The sequence below is a fragment of the Saccopteryx bilineata genome, chromosome 4, assembly GCF_036850765.1.
Source record: "Saccopteryx bilineata isolate mSacBil1 chromosome 4, mSacBil1_pri_phased_curated, whole genome shotgun sequence".
Taxonomy (NCBI): domain Eukaryota; kingdom Metazoa; phylum Chordata; class Mammalia; order Chiroptera; family Emballonuridae; genus Saccopteryx; species Saccopteryx bilineata.
Window position 1 is genome coordinate 189,848,643 of NC_089493.1, and position 17,351 is coordinate 189,865,993.

General features: G+C 50.5%; 1 protein-coding gene across 2 annotated transcripts in view; it reads right to left on the reverse strand.

Annotated features, from left to right (window-relative positions):
• Positions 1–17,351, reverse strand: part of SLIT3 (slit guidance ligand 3) — a 606,305-nt gene that overhangs the window by 191,998 nt on the left and 396,956 nt on the right. For both annotated transcript variants that reach the window (XM_066273226.1, XM_066273228.1), the window contains exon 5: positions 15,891–15,962. In XM_066273226.1, the coding sequence (XP_066129323.1) occupies positions 15,891–15,962 (72 nt within the window). The remainder of the gene's footprint in view (positions 1–15,890; positions 15,963–17,351) is intronic.

Consider the following 17,351-nt stretch of genomic DNA (forward strand, 5'->3'; position numbering starts at 1 on the left):
TGCTGGTTGCTAGGGCCGAGGCCTGGGACGGGACTGAGTCCACAGAGATACAAGGCACTTTTGGGGTGGGGGTTCCATGACCGCATGCTTGTCAAAACGCATTGAACTGTACCGTTAAAATGGGTGTATTTTATGGTAGGTATGGTATATCTCAATAAAACTGATTTAAAAAATTAAAACCATCTAAATTCCTAACACTTATAGTTAACCTTTGTTACTATCTTGGTTTTTGTTCTTCGGACTTTATTTCCCATGCAAATATATATATATATATTTATATACACATATATATTTATATACATATATATATATACATTCACATTTTAAATGTACCTTTCATTTTATTTCTTCACTAAATGGTAACACATGGTTTGATAATCTTATTTTTTTTAAAAAAACCCAAAACCTTAACTGATATATTGGCTAGATCCTTAATAGTTTACTTCCTTGTCTCAAACTGTTTTCTCATTCCTAACAGACAGCAGTGGGTGTCACCTTCCCACATAGCCCAGCCACGAGAAAATATCCTGGCAGAGTAACCAAGCTTGAGGAGGTTTGGCACCTTTTTTCCTCCCTCCCTCCCTCCCTCCCTCCCTCCCTCCCTTCCTTATTCTTCCCTCCCTCTCTCCCTCCCTCCTTCCTTCCTTTCTTTCTCTTTCTCTTTCTTTTTAAATTTTTATTTATTGAGTGAGAGAGAGAGAGAGAGAGAGAGAGAGAAGTGGGGGTGGGTGGGGAGAGAGAAACACCATTTTCTTTCTCCCCACATCAGTGTGGATTAAGCTGTCTTCAAGTTTACGGCAACACTCTCATTGCCCTGCTGGGGTCCCGTTTTAAACTGGGCTACAGTCACCCACCACTTGTTGGGTGCTATTAGGAAGGAACCCCAAAAAGTCTCCAAGGAAAACCAGAGGTCCTCCACCCTCCTCTGTCTGAGGAAACAAAAGCCCCAAGTAACTGAAAGGGAGGCTTTGTCCCGGGGCTTTGCTTGTCCCCGGGCTGTGCTCCCAGGCCCTCCCAGGTCCCCAACCCCCTGACAACATTCCAAGGGGCTGACAAATGAAGAGCAACAAAGGCTCGGGCCTCAGGCACCCAAGGGGTCACTGGAGCCGCAACCACAGCCTCTCCGCCCGCCCGCAGGCACACTGGGGAAGCCCACCAGAATCCACAGACACTGGCCTGGCGAGGTTGGCATCCCCCAGGCCTCTTAACTCGCACTTTAATTCTAGATCGATTTCCTACTGTTGTTTTAAGAATAGTTAACAGTTTGAGTCAGATTAACGTCGGGTCAAATTTCAGCCGGGCTGTGTGGTCTTGGCAAACTACCTAACCTTGCTGGGTCCAATGTTTTACGTTTAAAAGGGGGATAATCCCACCTACTCCACTGGGGCTGTTACAACCATTAAATGAGATAATAATAATTAACACGTGAAGTGCTCAGTGCAAAACTCCTCTACAAACACGATCTAATTTAGGTATTACCTTTAGTTTCCATGAGAAAACTAAGCTTGGGGAGGTTAGCAAGTTGCTCAAGATCAGTGAGGAGGGTGGGACTCAAGCCAGACTTCCCTCATTCAAGGCCAAGTCCTTATTCAGCATGCCAAGGGTTCTCAAATTTTACAAAATCAGCTGAGGATCGGGTGCAAAGGACAAATTCCTGCGCTTGGACCAGAAATTATGATTCACTGGGTCAGTAACAGGACTCAGGAATCTGTGTTCTTAATAAGGTCTGGGAGATTTAGAAGCAGGTGGTCTTCCAATCACATTTTGGAAACAATACAATTATTAGCATAAAAAGCCGATGCAGAGACGTTCTAGGGGTGGCCAGGGACAGAGGAAGGAAGGGGACTATAGGATTTGGGCTCCTCGAGTCTGGCAGGTTTTCAAACAACAGGCAATGACAGGGTGGAGATGTCGCTGGGAGGAGAGTGGAGGCACAAAGACTGTGAACTCAATACCTGCATCTCTATCTCTCTAAGTAAACAGTCACGAGTGGAGCTAAAGACCATGTCAGTCCCTCGTGATTGGGAGGCTTTAAGGCATTCCAGCAAAGATGATGGACCGCTTGGGTGTGACTTTGAAAGAAGCATGGCAAAGTCACCTCCTTCGGGAACAGACCAGGGACATATACTGCTGCAGCAAACCCAGTTCCTGAGAGAGCAAGCATTTGGCCTCAAAATACTATGGGATGTAAGTGTCATGGGAGTTCAAGTCCAGGGTCAGCGCTCTGCTTAAGCACAATTAGCAACAGTCCTTGTAATGCAGTTTCAGGTGTATCTGTCCCTAAGTTTGTCCCTCTCCAGCCATCCTGAGTGCCACCATTGGACTCCCTTTTCCAGGGCCTTTGGGGACAGATAGATTTTAGCTGGTTTTAGGCACCATGGGCAAGCGTTAGCAACACCCGCCACCGCGTTAGCGAGGATCCGATTATGGACATGTGGGGCTTTGGGAGAAACCACCGAAACCTTCCATTTTCTTTCACGCTGACAGCAGTTTCTCCCCAGGGAACGCCAGGCAGCATCTAAGTCTGAGGCCTGTGGTTGATTCTGACCCATAGGTGGTGTGATTTAGCCGGCATCGTGTGGATACTCAGCGTTTAAAAGATTTTGAGCTAGATGCCAACATTTCAAAATCAGACGATTTCCCACAGAAATCTAAATTTGCTTCTTTTGGAAAGACGGAAACAGTTGTTAAAGCTGGGCTAGATGCGTCAGCTGGAACCGACCGGCAGGGACGGCTCCTTTCGCCACCGTTCTCAGTCCCTTCAGGTGCTTGCTGAACAGCCCTCGAGCTGAGTTCAATTGGCATTTGTCAAGTCACGGTACACGAGTTTACAGTCCCTTATTGAAGCGCTTATCATCAATATATTGGGTCAGAGAGAATCCCCAAAGCAAGTCCCCAAACCCTCCCTCCACTCACCCCATCCCCATATGCCAAGGGTACGAGCGCGAGATCGCCTCTCTGCATCAGCGAGGGTGGCTGTGTTGGGATGGGGTGCAGGACATTAATACTTATGGGACATCAGAACATTTATTTGTGCCACACTTTAGCATAAGTCTTTTCCACTTGTCATCTCATTTAAGTTGTAGAGGAAAATTTATGGCTTAGTTAATAGTCAATCATCTCTCCATTTTATGGAAAAGGAAATAAAGGTCCAAGAGGGAAGCAGAGTGCCCAACGAGCAAAGCACAGAGAAGAAAGCCAGCTTCTGTCCTGGAGCGGGGGGGGGGGGGGGGTGTCTCTCTAGGGCAAGGCTCCCCCCTCAGATGGCCCCGCACAGCCAGGGAGCTGTCTGGAAGCTTGCAGGACCAGCGAGGCAGGCCTGCTGGGGACAGGCTGGGGGCAGGAGAGCACAGGCCACCTCGGAGAGGAACACTGCAGCTCAGCTCGGACCTGCCGTTGCCAGGCAGGGCTGAGCGTCCGGTGGCAACACATCTGATTTTTCCAGAGAAGTTGGAAATCAGATTTTTTTTTTCTAGCCAAATTTACTGCTTTTTGAAACTCTCTGTAAAGAGGTGGTGAAACCTGTGTGGAGGTGGGATTTTGTTCATGGTTTCTGATTTTCATTAAATGCTATGCTAAGCTTAGGCAGTGTGCATTACAGGTGGTTACAGGTTCTAGACTTTTTATTTTTAAGTGAGAGGAGGGGAGATAGACAGACTCTTGCATGCACCCCGACCAGGATCCACCCAGCAACCCTGTCTTAGGCCAGTGCTTGAGTACTGAACTATTTTTAGAGGCTGAAGCTGATACACTGGGACCAACTGAGCTATCCTCAGCACCCGGGACCAATGCTTGAACCAATCGAGCCATTGGCTGTAGGAGGAGAAGAGGAAGAAAAGGGGGAAAGGGAGGGAGAGAGAAGCAGATGGTCGCTTCTCCTGTGTGCCCTGACTGGGAGTCAAACCCAGGACATCCATACGCCAGGCTGACACTCTATCCATTGAGCCACTGGCCAGAGCCCAGGTTTTAGATTCAAACTCTCTGGGTTCAAATCCCAACTCTTTCGGTGATTACTGTATGACCCTGGGTAAATCACCTCACTCCTCTGTGTCTCAGTTTTAGCATCTATAAACTGGCTGTCATGAGGATCAAGCAAGATAATAGGTAGAAATGAATAAGAACGGTGTCTGGTACATAGTCAGGGCTCCACAAGATCTTTTTGCCCACCAAGAAGAATGGGTGCCAGTTTGAGACAGTCTCTGTTTATTCTTCATGGGAATGAGGGGGCTGGGGGTAGCTATGAGCATTTCAGTTCAATTATGGGCTTCAGAGGGATCATAGAACACATACCCAACCTGAGCCGAGAAATGGCGCTACCCCCAAGAGCAGAAAGAAAAGTGCAAACTCCATAATAAGATGCGAATTAGCTATAAAATCTCAAAATGGCTGCCGGACCTTGCACTGTGTAGACCAAACCCACCCAGCAGGCAGGTAGTTTTCCTGGCAGACACAGAACCCGAGAGCTGATCGAAGTCATTCAGGTTCACGAACCTGTGCCTGGGGACCGGTTAGAGAGAGCCTGAAGGGAGAACGCTAACAACAGCAAAGAATAGCTGGAGTTCTGCATGGACGCATCGGTACACGCCGTCCACGTGCCGAGCTGAACACCGTGGCAGGCACCCCAGGGCTTCGCGCTGGCATGGCGGGCGACACGCGTCTGGATCTGTCATTTCTGGTTGAGCAAGGCACTCTGAAACACCGGCTCCAATAAAAGGCCTGCCCCCTTCGTGAGCAGTGTCACAAGCTGAGATCTCAGGCCCTGAAAACCAGCGTCCGGCACCCTGCACACGCGACTTCTTTATTCGCCCAGCAGACATTTCCTCGGCACTGTGGCTGGCTGGGTGTTTCCCTCAAGCCCTTCAGAATGCTCCTTGGCCTGAGAGGCAACGCTGTTCACTGGGTACAGCACGCAGGGAGGAGATGCCGACGCTGGCGGGAGCTCAGACCTGCTGCAGGAACGTAGAGCCAGTTCCATAGATGTCCGGAAGGTCTCAGAAGCCCTCAGCTCCATTCCAGAAAGTGCCTCCCAGCCGGCATGCAAAGTTCCCTTCCCTTTCCTCCGAAGGCAGGGGAGTCGGGTCTCAATCCAAAGCCTGGGTGTCCAGCTGCCGGGAGCAGGGGTCTGGTGTTACCCTCACCCCCTTTTCCACCATCAGCCACCTGGCCCTGGCTTCTCGATCCTGCTGCTGCGTTTGTGTCGATGACAACGCCTTCTTCCTCCGGGAGGGAAGATCGTCTCCGAGTCATCACACTTTACAGTGGGAACCGACCTGAAAGACTGTGTATCTAGTCTAGTGATGTTCAGAGCCTTGTTTTCAAATAGGACTCCTTCTTACACAAAATTTCATGGTCAGCCTTACTGTCTAACAGAGGCCATTTAAAATGTTACCATTACTGAAAAGTGTTGATAACTTTGCATTTGTGGGTTCTTGAAGCACTAGGGTCTCTCAAATGAAATGCACTGATCACAACACGTCAGTGACTTCTGTTACCAGATGAAGAAATGAAGACCATGAGATTCAGTGGCAGCCTGAGGGCGGCATTAGTGTCTGTTTCTTATCACTGCTCTATTAACAAAGTACCACAGACCCAGTGGCTTACAACAAGAACGTGTTTCCTGAGGGTCTGGAGGTCCCAGGTTTCCACTGGGCTCAAGTCAAAGTGAGGGCAGGGCTGGGCTCCTTCGGGGAGCTCTCCGGAGCATCTGTGTCCCTGCCGTTTCTGGCACAGGCTCTGTCCTGCTTCCCTGCGTCACTGGGGTCTTTTCCCCCCTTGCTTCCAGCACGTCTTCTTTCTTGTAAAGACCCTTCTGATTACATAAGGTGCTCTTGAATAATCCAGGAGAATCTATCTATCCGTCTCGAGACCCTTACTTTAGTCATACCTGCAAAGTCTCTCTTGCCATGCAGGCTACCCAGTACATGTTCTGGGATTAGGGTGTGGACATCGTTGGGAGGGAGACATTCTTCAGCCCTCCACAAAGTAGGCAGCAGGGCATGGCAGAGCTGTGACAGAACCCAGGACCCTGGGGCTCTTTTGGGACTCTCTGTCTTGACAGGGACAGGAGGAGGGACCAGGGGTAGGAATGGGGCGGGGAATGCACGCTCCCTTTTTTCGCTGACCTGTTTTGTATTTGGCCTATCACAAGCCATAAACCAGAACAGGACAGCCCCACCGGAAGAAAGAAGAGAAGGCGTGATGACGTCAAATATGTTTAGAGTTCAGGTTGCCTGGGAGCCAGAGCACTGTATACGTAACCTTCATCTTTGGGCGTGTGTTTGTCTAGGAAGGGACAGCTGAGCCCGTTAGACGTCATAACCTGAGCCAAATTAATTCGCACAGATGGAATAAAAGCAGCAGCAGTGGTAACAGTTATCATTAATCTTCTTCACAACACCATGCGGAGGGTAGCATTAGTTCCACTTAATATATAGGGAAACTGAGGCTGAAAAAGAGCTGTGTAACTGCTTATCACATAAGTGGTTAAGAACCAGGCACCTGGGCTGAGAACCTGAGTGCTTAACCATTATGTGAACATCCTCAGAATTTATGCAGAGTTTATACACAGCTCCAGGTCTTCTCTGAATGAGAAGGAATTTTAATGATCAAACCTCAGATTACGGATAAGGATGCTCTGGCTTTCTTGCTGACCTGCTCTATGGCACATGACCTTGTGGAGTGTCACTTACCCCCCACCCCCAGCCAAAGAAGAAAAAAGAAGACTCATGTTGTTAAGAGTTTGAAAAGCTGAATAAATAAAAGCTATTGTAAAGGACTGTGGTAAGGTGAGGGGATTTCATTTAACAGCTTACCGCCTTGGCTGGGTGGCTCAGTTGGTTGGAGCATCATTGCGATATGCCAAGGGTTTGGGTTCGATCCCTAGTTAAGGCACGTACGAGAAATCAGCCAATAAATGTATAAATAAGAGGAACAACAAGTTGATGTCTCTCTTTTCCTTCCTCTCTCTATAAAATCAATAAATAAACATTTTTTTTAAAGTGCATAGGAGAAGGGAGGGAGGGCTGATGGGCGGAGCACAGGGAAGTCTTAGGGCAGTGAAACTACTCTGTATTTTACTACAACAGCAGACACAGGTCATTATACAGTTGCCAAAACCCACAGAATGTAGGACACCAAGAATGAACCCTAATGTAAACTATGAATCTTAATTACAATGTATCAACATTGCTTTATCAACTGTAACAAATGCACCACTCTAATGCACAATGTAACCACAGGAGAACTGTGTTGGGGGTAGGGGTATATATGAGAACTCTCTGTATTTCCTGCTCAGTTCTTCCAGAAACCTAACGCTGCTTTAAAAAAAAGTCAAGTCTATTAATAATGCTAAAAAAAGAATTCACACGTTCAGACAGTCTGGATGGTCCTTCGGAAATCTTTCCCAGTGGTGACCATGTCAGCCTGATCCCGCCTGGGCATCTTTGGCTGGAAGCCAGACATGTTTTTCCAACACTGGCCGCTGACCTGTACATGTCGTTCCTCTAACGTCACTCCATACCTCCAAATCGAGAGGTTCTCCTGGCTAACCACGCAGGGGAGCACTGGGTGCGATGCCAGACTTGCCCTGGGGTCCTGTCCCAGCCCTGTCCCTGACCAGCTAGCTCTGCAGCCCTGGGACGGCCCCTGCATGTCTCTGAGCCTCAACTTGCCCATCCACATCTAAAGGTTAATAAACGTTCCCCCAATGATCTGGTGAGGTTATTGTGCTCGTTAAACAGGATAATACAAATGAAGGCTTTGGCCAAAGTGCAGAGTATTATTATTTACATATCCGAGGCACCTATTTTCTTGTTTTATTCCTCACGAATATTCCCCGCATTTTATAGACTGGGAGACTGAGGCTCAGAAAGGCTAAGCGACTTGCCCAAAGACACAAAGGTCAGAAACAGCAAAACTGGGATTAAAAAACACACACACACACTCAAGTCTGACTCCAAAACTCATCTGTTTATAATTACTCCACTAAATTGACTCCAAGGAGATAAAAGACTTGGAACTGTGACCGTTCCTAGAGTCTCCGAGGGTTCTCTCCGCAGCAATCTTCATCTCCCGCCTTCTTCGGCCCTGTCCGTTCTCTCTGGCGTCAAACACCTCCAGGCAAAAGCCCCGCCCAATGGTGGATGTCCCAAAGGCCGTGAGCCCAATGCTGAGGGGCCCGGAATCGCTGCATCTTCGTGTTCGGGTGCAGGAAAAGAAGGAAAAATGAAGATTCTGCTTCATACGCTTGCTTTAAAGCCTTTGCTTGCTGTGGATTTAGTGCTCAGAAGGGTCGAATATCTGTGATAAGTTAAAAAAGACTTTTGTCCACACATCCACCACGTCCCAAAATATACGTTTTCGTTCTGGAGCTAGAATGATGGTCTCCATTATCCTGAAACAAACACACAAACAAACCCGACGGCTTCTCTGGGCTGGTTCTTGCCGCTTGGCTTTCATTCTTCTTTGCCTCTGGGCACGACCGTGTTCTTTTATCCCGGGTTCAGCCGCTCTCTAGGTGCTGGAGTCTCTGTTCTGAAAGTCATTCGTTATTCGCTTATGCATCGTTTACTGAATGACTACTACATCCCTGGCATAGGGCTAACTCTTGCAAATAAAACAGTGAAGAAGACAACTCGACCTCCTCTCCTGCGTAGCTTGCAGGCTTCTGAAGGAGAAAGACAGCTGAGCAGACAGGTTGTAAGTTACAGCGGGGTGGTCTATAAGAAACATCCAAAGCCCAGCAGAGGACCTTTCCCAGTCCACAAAACGGAATACTCTGGCTGGGAAGGGGTGGCACCTGTCCCCTGTGTACCCTCCAAGTCTAAGCACAGCATCAGGGGCGGGGCACGTACCACCAGCCTCTCCTTGCCGTGGGATAACACTGTCTCATGTTGTTTCCAGACGAACCAAGTCTGATTTACCAGTTTCTTCTGCTAGTTTTCTCACTTCAGGGGGTGTAGGTTAGTAAACGCACTAGTATTTATGGAGTGCCGACGCGGCTGGCCATGGGGCAGACTCAGAAGCGTGCTCCGGAGAGGTGTCCGTCCGATTACGTTCGCCCTCTGTGCCTCTGTCTGCCTCCCTCTGTGCATGCGAGTTCTCGAGAGCAGGGACGGAGTCTCAGTCATCTTTTTATTTCTGGGACTTGCCTTGGGCCTGGCGAGGGTCAGGGCTCACTGATGATATGTGAAAGGAAGAGTGGAAAAATGGAAGAGCGGAAGGAAGAAGGAAGAGAGGGAGCGGAGAAAGGGAGGAGGGGGAGAGAGAGGATGGAAGGGAGGCAGGCAGGCTGACACGAGCCCTTTCTGTAGATGGCTTGTCTGGGGGGCGCTGTGCAGACTGGGTCCAGGCCAGCCTCCTCCAGCAGCAGTTCTGAGCCTGACGCTCAGCCAGGACCGTGAAGGAGGAAAGGCTGGAGGGCCTGCTGCCCCCCGGCAAGGTGATAAATCAGCTTCTGTGAGCAGATTTCCCCAAATCCCTCTTCCAAGATGCGGCAAGGCTTTCATCCTGAGAGGCGGGCACTAGTCCCTGTCCACATCCCAGAGACACTGCACTGAAGGCCACCCCTGCCTCTGCCTGATAAGCCCTGGTGACAGGCGCTCAGGCCACCCACCCAGCCGGGCCCCTTTTGGCTTCCTTCGCAGGTCTCTGTAGGCAGACACTGGCTCTTCAGCTCCACTTCGCCTGCTTGACGCAGGCCTCCCACACCTCTGAGCAACTGCACCACCGCCACCCGCGTGCACTGAGCTCCAGCCGGGAATCTGGCAAGGGTCAACTCTTTCACACGCCTCTGTGCCTTTGCACGGACTGGTGCCTTCTCACATGCTGTTGTTTCTGCCTGGAGTGCTGCTGTTCCCCTGGAAAAACCCCTACTCATCCTTCAAAACCCAGTCTCATGTCACTTCCTGCCTGAAGCCAGAATCAGGCCTGTCTCTCTGGGCTTTCCCACAGCTGCGTCTGTACCTTCAGCACAGTCCTGCCTGTGTCCTGCAACTGCTGTTTCCCAACTGTGAGTTCTCCAAGTACAAGGCTGGGGTCTTCTTCTGTTCATAATACTATTTCCACATTAAACACTTTAACCATTGTGCATGATTTCTTGTATGTAATCGGCCAACTGCAAACACTTGAGGAATGAATGGACAAATGCATTTCTTCGATATATTTTTGGTTCACCTTATTCTCTGCCATGAATTGTCTGGGCCCTGGGGATTCCAGTGATTGAGACAGGCAGGGTCCCTGTGCACACGTGTTCATTCTGAAACATAACTGGTAAGGGATAGAGAGGAGGGGCGGTGGGTGCCGGGGAGCTGTCGGGGAAGGCCACTCTGAGGAGGTGACGTTTGAGCCGACATGTGAGGGATCCAGAAGGAGTCAACTGTGTGGAGGTCTGAGGGTTTGGTATTAGTATATCCCATGCAAAGGAAACAGCAAGTGCAAAGGCCCTGAGGCAGGAAGGAGCTTGGTGTGTTCAAGGGACGAAATGGAGCATGGGAAGCACGATACGAGTGAGAGAGGACCCAGACTGTGTCGAGCCTTGCAGGGCACAACCAGGACCCAGGACCATGAACTGTGCTGCAGGTGCAGCGATGGAACGAATGCTCGCAGAGATGAGCAGACAGAGACGGTACCGATGGAGTGGGTGTTCCACGTCCCTCCCCACACCTCCCTCGCCCTCACATAAGATTACTGCCTGCTCACTGGGGCGGAGACAGCCCTCATTAATCTCAGGAAGCAGGAGGGCAGTGCAGCAACTCAGACTAACTAGAGAACACAAAGGCCGCCTGCCCAGCTTTGTTTTGAAGCTGTCAATTCCAAATTCTGCGAGCTGGCAGAGACAGGGGTTATTGATTTTCCCTTCTGGAATGCATGTCCTACAGAGCCCTCACAAATAGAAACTGAAAAACAGAGGGGAACGCGACTGCTGAGAAAGACAGGGCAAAGGGACATTTTAAAAAAACAATCTGTACTGGTTTTTGTCTTTTTCTTATTCTGCTTTGTTGGGTCGTGGCTTGTCATCTCTTTTTTTCCCCTTCAATTCATTTCTTTTTCTCCTATCTTTATGTCTTTCTGTTATTCTCTCCCTCTCCCTCCCTCCCCCCTCCCTTCCCCTTCCTCTCCCTGTCGCCCTCTCCATCTCCCCCTCCCCCGCCCTCCCTTTCTTGCTGGGTCTTTGTCCAGTATCGAGCACAGCGTTTACATACAGCGTGCGATCCTGGCGTGTGGAACGCTGTGCTATCTACAGACCCGTCTCTCTGAGTGTCTCTTCCTCCCGATCAATTTGCTCATCCAACTGCCTGTCTCTCCTTAAATATAGCACCTCTCCAGACTGGCAGCCGATTGGGACCGGCCCAGAAAATCAGCTTTTAGTCATTGCACAGAGTGGTATCCCCAGCTAATTACTTTCTCTCTGGAGAAGCAGGAAGCAATTAGATGTTTCCTTCCGCGGCCTGGGGGTGGGGGGCAGGGCGCCCAGTCCCTTCAACACCAGGGTGACATGGATGGCTCTGCACCCCCACCGGGCTCCAGCCTGACCTGCCCGCGCCCCTCCTTTGGTGCTGATGAAAGCTGCACACTTGCCTACCCGCCCCCGCGAACCAGGCCGCCCTCCACCTGCCGGCAGCCTCCTCGCAGCAGCTGGTCCTTCTCCCTGCCGCTAGCAGGGCCGAGCGCGGAGGAATCTGAGCGCACGGGCCTTTCTGCGGATGGAGTCCGAAAAGTGGCTGGGCGGGTCACTAAGCATAGGCTAGGCGGGTCGGCCTCGGCCCCACTGTCTCTTACCACATTGCACGCACTGATCGAAACTTAATGTCAACATATGGAAAGTGTGGATACCACAGGCTCTTCCTTCTTGACGGGGGAGGCCAGGACAGGCCAAGAAAGTCCACGTCAAAATGACGAAGTTTAAAAATAAGAAGACACTGCTTGACTCTCTCCCCTCACTGAAGCACCTGGCATCAGAGAGAGGTCCAACGGCAGCCTTTACAGCCCAGCAGCCCCCGATCTGTCATCTGCGCCTGTTTCACCAGAGCAATGGAACGGTGTTCGCGTCCCGGCGCATACAAGGATCGGGAGAGGGCCGGCCCGGCAGCGTTCCCAGGCGGACTGAGGATGGGGGCACAGTCCTGAGACGGAAGATTTGCCGCTCACGGCCCGTACGAGAGGGGACCGTCTCCACCTGGGTAACTGAGGAGTGTTTCCGTAACTGGTTTCATCCAGACTTAATTTCTGCAAAGCCTCTCCTATTTTACACGGACAGATGCATATTTAAACGTACATCTTCGATTGTTGCCTTCACCCAGATGTCCCCTCCTTGGGCTCGCTCCTCAGCTTCCGTCCTGTAGCTCTAGTCTAATTACTCACGTGACCTTTGCGCTGAAGGCCACCCTCTTATTAAAACCACGGAAGCTGGGGCCTGCAGATGTAGCTGTGGCCCACGGACCAAAGTCATTTCACCAGCAGGAACCGGGTGGCGTGTCAGCCACCAGTTTCTGAACACACGGAAGAGGCCTCTGTTCACAATGTCCCCAGGAGCCTTGACATCCCTTCACACCTATCTCTGGTCCTTCCTCCCGACCTTCCTGTCTCCGTGGACTGGAAGCTCTAAGAAGGTGGGGCCCACAGGCCTGTGTATTCTACTTGCTTCTGTTTCCCCCAGAACTAGCATTTGATAGGCTCAAAAAGATACTCTGATGGCTGCACGGACGAGTGACTACGAGGATGTGCCAGCATTCTCCGTACTGTCAGAGCTCGGAACGCACCCCTTTTCTGCTTCCTCTTCCCTGGCTCCCATAACTCATTGCTGACCAGCTGTGCCGCGTGGTCCCCATGGACGCTTCCTTCCACCTCCGGCTGCTCTCTCCCCAGGGCGAGCCCAGATCCCTCGGGTGTGACCATGGCGGCATCTCCAGCCCAGGGTGAGCCCAGATCCCTCGGGTGTGACCCCGGCGGCATCCCCAGCCCCGGCCTTCCCCGTTCCACCTCCTCGTCCTCGCCTTCTCCTCTGGAACGCTGTCTCCATCATGACCTTCCCCAGGCCAGAAACCAGCGGCTCTCTTGGTATCTGCATCTACAGTGCAGACTGCTGGCCGCCAAGGCTTTCGGCCGCCCAGCCTCCTCTTTCCTTTCTCACCTTATCCCCTATTGTTCCGCCTCATAACCACCCCCCGCCCCAGGGGACGGCTCTGCCGTGTCCGTGAGACACACCTTATGCAGGCTTGCCTCCACACTGTGCACACGCTATTTGCCTTGCTCGCGCTGTGAAATCCAATCATTGTTCCGGCCCAGCTAAAGTCTTTAGAAGCCTGGCAGTAACAAAGGACTACAGCAGTAAGAGTGGCTAGAACTTTCTGAACAGCTTCATGTGTCAAGCACGGCGCTATGTTATTTACAGGCATTATTTTATTAACCTGCACAAATACCCTAGGAGGTTAAGTATAATTCTCAGCCTCATCTTCTAGTGGAGGAAACCCAGGCTCAGAAGTGACCAGTAATGTACTCAGGGTCACAGACTCGGTCGGTAGACAGAACAGCTGGAAATCAGACGCAGATCTGTCAGACTCCAAAGCCATGACGCTAACCTTCAGCCAACACTGCCTAAAGTGATTTTCCTTCTCTGAGCTCTCTTAACCCTTTACTGCGGCATAGCCACTCATTGGCCAATTTTCATGCAGATCATTAACTCACAGAACATTCTCTTGTATGCCTGTGTTTTCTTGCCCCTGGTTTTACCGTAAGCCACCTGAGAACATGAATTGTACTTTTGGGACTTGCAGTTTCTGGCCAACAAATGTGAACTGACTGAACTGATTTAGAGGTGTTAAGACATCAGTCCATCTTCAGTTTTTTTGGTTAATTCATCCTTTAAGCACTGAGTTTCTCCCCTCTCCGCCCAGGGCCACATACTGACCCTGGGTATCAACCAGAGAGATCCTTCTCGTTCAGCCGCTTGAGAAGCACACGTCTGTGTGGCCCGGGGAAGGGGAGCCCGACAGTAGTTTCCTAGTGACACAGGAGTCTCTGACCACAGACCCCTGCTTCTTTTAACCCCCGGGGCCTTTGTGAAGTTAAAGATATTACACAGGAAAATAACAACAATGAACCCTAAACCCCCAGGCACTATTGAGGGCCACTGGGAGATTTAATCACTTTCCTGGGAATCAAAAATGTAGTAGGAATTACACAGCCCTGTTTCTGTATCACCAGAATATGTTTGTTGTTGTTAACTGGCCCATTTAAAATGAGAGCCATGAGATGGGACAGATATAGCACTTTATATCTGTGAAGTAAAATGTTAATTTAGGGCTTAATCATCAAGAAGCTGGTTGACCTCGAGTTTGTCACTGCCTTCTCAGGTCCTCGATGTTCTCACCTCCGACCTGCTCTCCAAGCTCCCCTCTTGCCTTCATTTCGGGGCTGCTAATTAACACAACCTCTCAGTTTTGGTTTATGTGCACAATCTGGAGTCACCTTCCCTGAGCTCTGTCTGCCCCGCCCGTCCTTGTCCGCTCTGGGGCAAACACGTCCAGGGGAAGCAGCGGGCAGCCTCCTGTTGGGAGCTCCCGGCAAGGTCCGCCCGCCCTCTGCTCCCTTCACCCCAACACGCCTCGCCCTCGGCTGTACTTTGCACGTTCACTGTCCAAAGCTCTCCAAGTTCTCAGCAACGAGGAGGTAGCTAGCTGCACCTGGAAGCCATCAGCACCTTCCCAGGATGCTCCAATCCCAACAGTCCTCACAGGGAAGAGAGCCAGCTAACGTAGTTTAAGGAAACCCCCTGCAAGATTTCTCAAGTTGAATGTGAGCCCGTGGAGGAGGCCGGTGGGCAGAAATGTCTGCTCCCACCAACCAGACCTTCTCTGATCCTCTCCAAACACAGGCCCTGAAAACAGGGACACGGTGGGGTGGGCAGAAAATTCAGAAGGCATATTCTTCATGAGCGTGAGGAGACACTGACAGCAACAAGCAGTGAAAGCCAGGTAGGACATGACCAAGGCTATGTGGCAAGTTCAACACTCCACGACGGAACAGTCCTGCGTGGCTTGCCGCCACGGGCTTACCCAGTGAGAAAGTGACACAGAGCTGCGCATGCGTGCGCGCGCACACACAAATGAGCGCGCGTAAATCCGCGGGATCTGAAGACTGAGGTCGGTGGAATATACCCATGTTGGTTTCCTGATTTTGATATATGCCATAGTTATTATGTAAGATGTCAGTGTTGGGAGAAAACTGGGTGCAACCATACCTAGACCTGGCTACCATTCGGTGAAACTTCCTGTGAACCATTAATTATTTCAAGTAAAAATAAATGAATAAAAAAATAGAAGAGCCTAGTGAATTGGATCGGTCTGTGTGTCCCCAGGATCCTGGGACACAAGTCCGAGTGCTCTCTCACAAGATTCTACTAATAACAGTGAGATCGTCAGCATCACAGCCATCAAGCCATCATCATCATCATCATCATCATCATCATCATCATCATGGCTCCCATGTAATGAACAGGTACCCTGTGCGATGCAGTTGAGTATCTAAAATATTTCCTCATTTGCATCCGCACCCCCACCCGGCTCTCATCCCCGTTTTACAGCCGATAATGACACCAGAAGCAGCAGAGTTGAGTCCCAGGCCACAGAGCTACTGCGGGGCCAGCCTCTGACCCAGGTGGGACCCTGACGCTCACACCTGGGGACGAACAACCAGGGAAGGGCAGGGCTGCGTGGAGCTGTGGTGGCATTCCACGTGTGCTCCCTGGGAACCGCTGGGGCGCGTCCCCCCCCTCGCTGTGTCTCCGTGGCAGCACGCGCACGCACGGGGAGCCCGCCTCCCTGTCCCGTCCCTCACCCCTGCTCTGGCCAGACGGCCACACGTGCAGCGAAGCAACAGAAAACATCACTCACAGGTTCCTCACGTCGGCGATGCCGCGGAACGCCTTCCTCGGGACGCCCAGGATCTGGTTCTCGCTCAGGTCTCTAAACAGGAAGAGAAGAGGCACACGGAGTTAACCGCCCAGGCCTGGCTTTATCTGCATCTCATTATGATAACAAAACCCCTCGGAGGCTGTTTGGGGACTGTTTAGTCTCAGGCCCCAGGCTGCTACAAGCATTCGCATTGTTCCTCCAGAGACCGCCTTCACTGAAATGGTTACCAGGCAGGAGCAGCTCGCCTCCAGGGCGGGCTCTGTGGGTGGTCTCACACCTCCAGGCCACGAGCCAAGACGCTGGGTTATTTGTTGCACACACTGCACTCAAGTCTCTGTTTTGCCACCTCCCAGGAACGACCCCTTGCCCCTCCTCCCCCGCAGGTGTCCCTCCTCCACGGCAGGGTCAACGCCATTCCATTTTCCATCTCTCAGGGACCCTCGGCCTTTGTCATCTGGGATTGGAGCGGAGCCTGGCCATCCTGGTATCCTGATAGGGAACGGCCTCCCCGCTCCTTCTGGAGCCCCGAGACCCCTGGGGGCCCCCTGGATCATCTCAGTGATAGGCCTGATGAATTCAAATTGCACTTTCCACAAAGCCATCCCAAATGGGGGCTCCATTGGCACCTCCTGGACTATTAGGCAGTGCTAACGATGCTTTGAGGAGGGAGGGCAAGGGACAGCGAGTCAGCTCTCGAATCTTCTGCCAGAGTCCCCTTTGAGAATCCTGAAAGCCTCGGTGTCCTTTCCTAAGACCCCTGCAGCCTTTCCCGTTTCGTTCTCCTATTTTATTTTATTTTATTTTATTTTTATTTTTTGTTAGACCAAACACATGCACTTGTTTTCATTCATACCTCAAGCTGCTTGGGATCTCAGTGAATAACTGATCATATATATATGTATATCTATAGTTATATATATCAACCATATATATACACACATGTGCATAATATATAGTTATCTATCTCCATTATTTTGAAAAGAACACAAAAAAACGTTTGGATATTGAAGCAAAAAAAAAAAAAAAATGACCTACCCAGACACAACCACTGTTACCAATTAGGAATAATTTATATATAAACTTCACCAACATGATCTCATAGCATACAGTCTGTTATAACCTCTTTTTTCACTTATTATATTGAGAACATCTGTTCATGTCATTAACAGTACATCTACGCCAACATTTTTAATACCTGTATATGACCTAGTTGTGTCAATGGCTATATGATCCCACATTGTTGGGTATTAATTAATTAGTTAAATCAACTGATTTGCTGTTTTAGGAAACATTAGGATGAATTTTCCCGCCCACATAATTTGGGGACATTTGTTCCTTGGTATAAAGTCCTATACAGAGCAGGTGCTGGGTCACCGGGTAAACACGCGTTTAAGTGCTCAGTTGACCTAGAGTCAGTGCACCAAGGGCCACTCCCAAGCT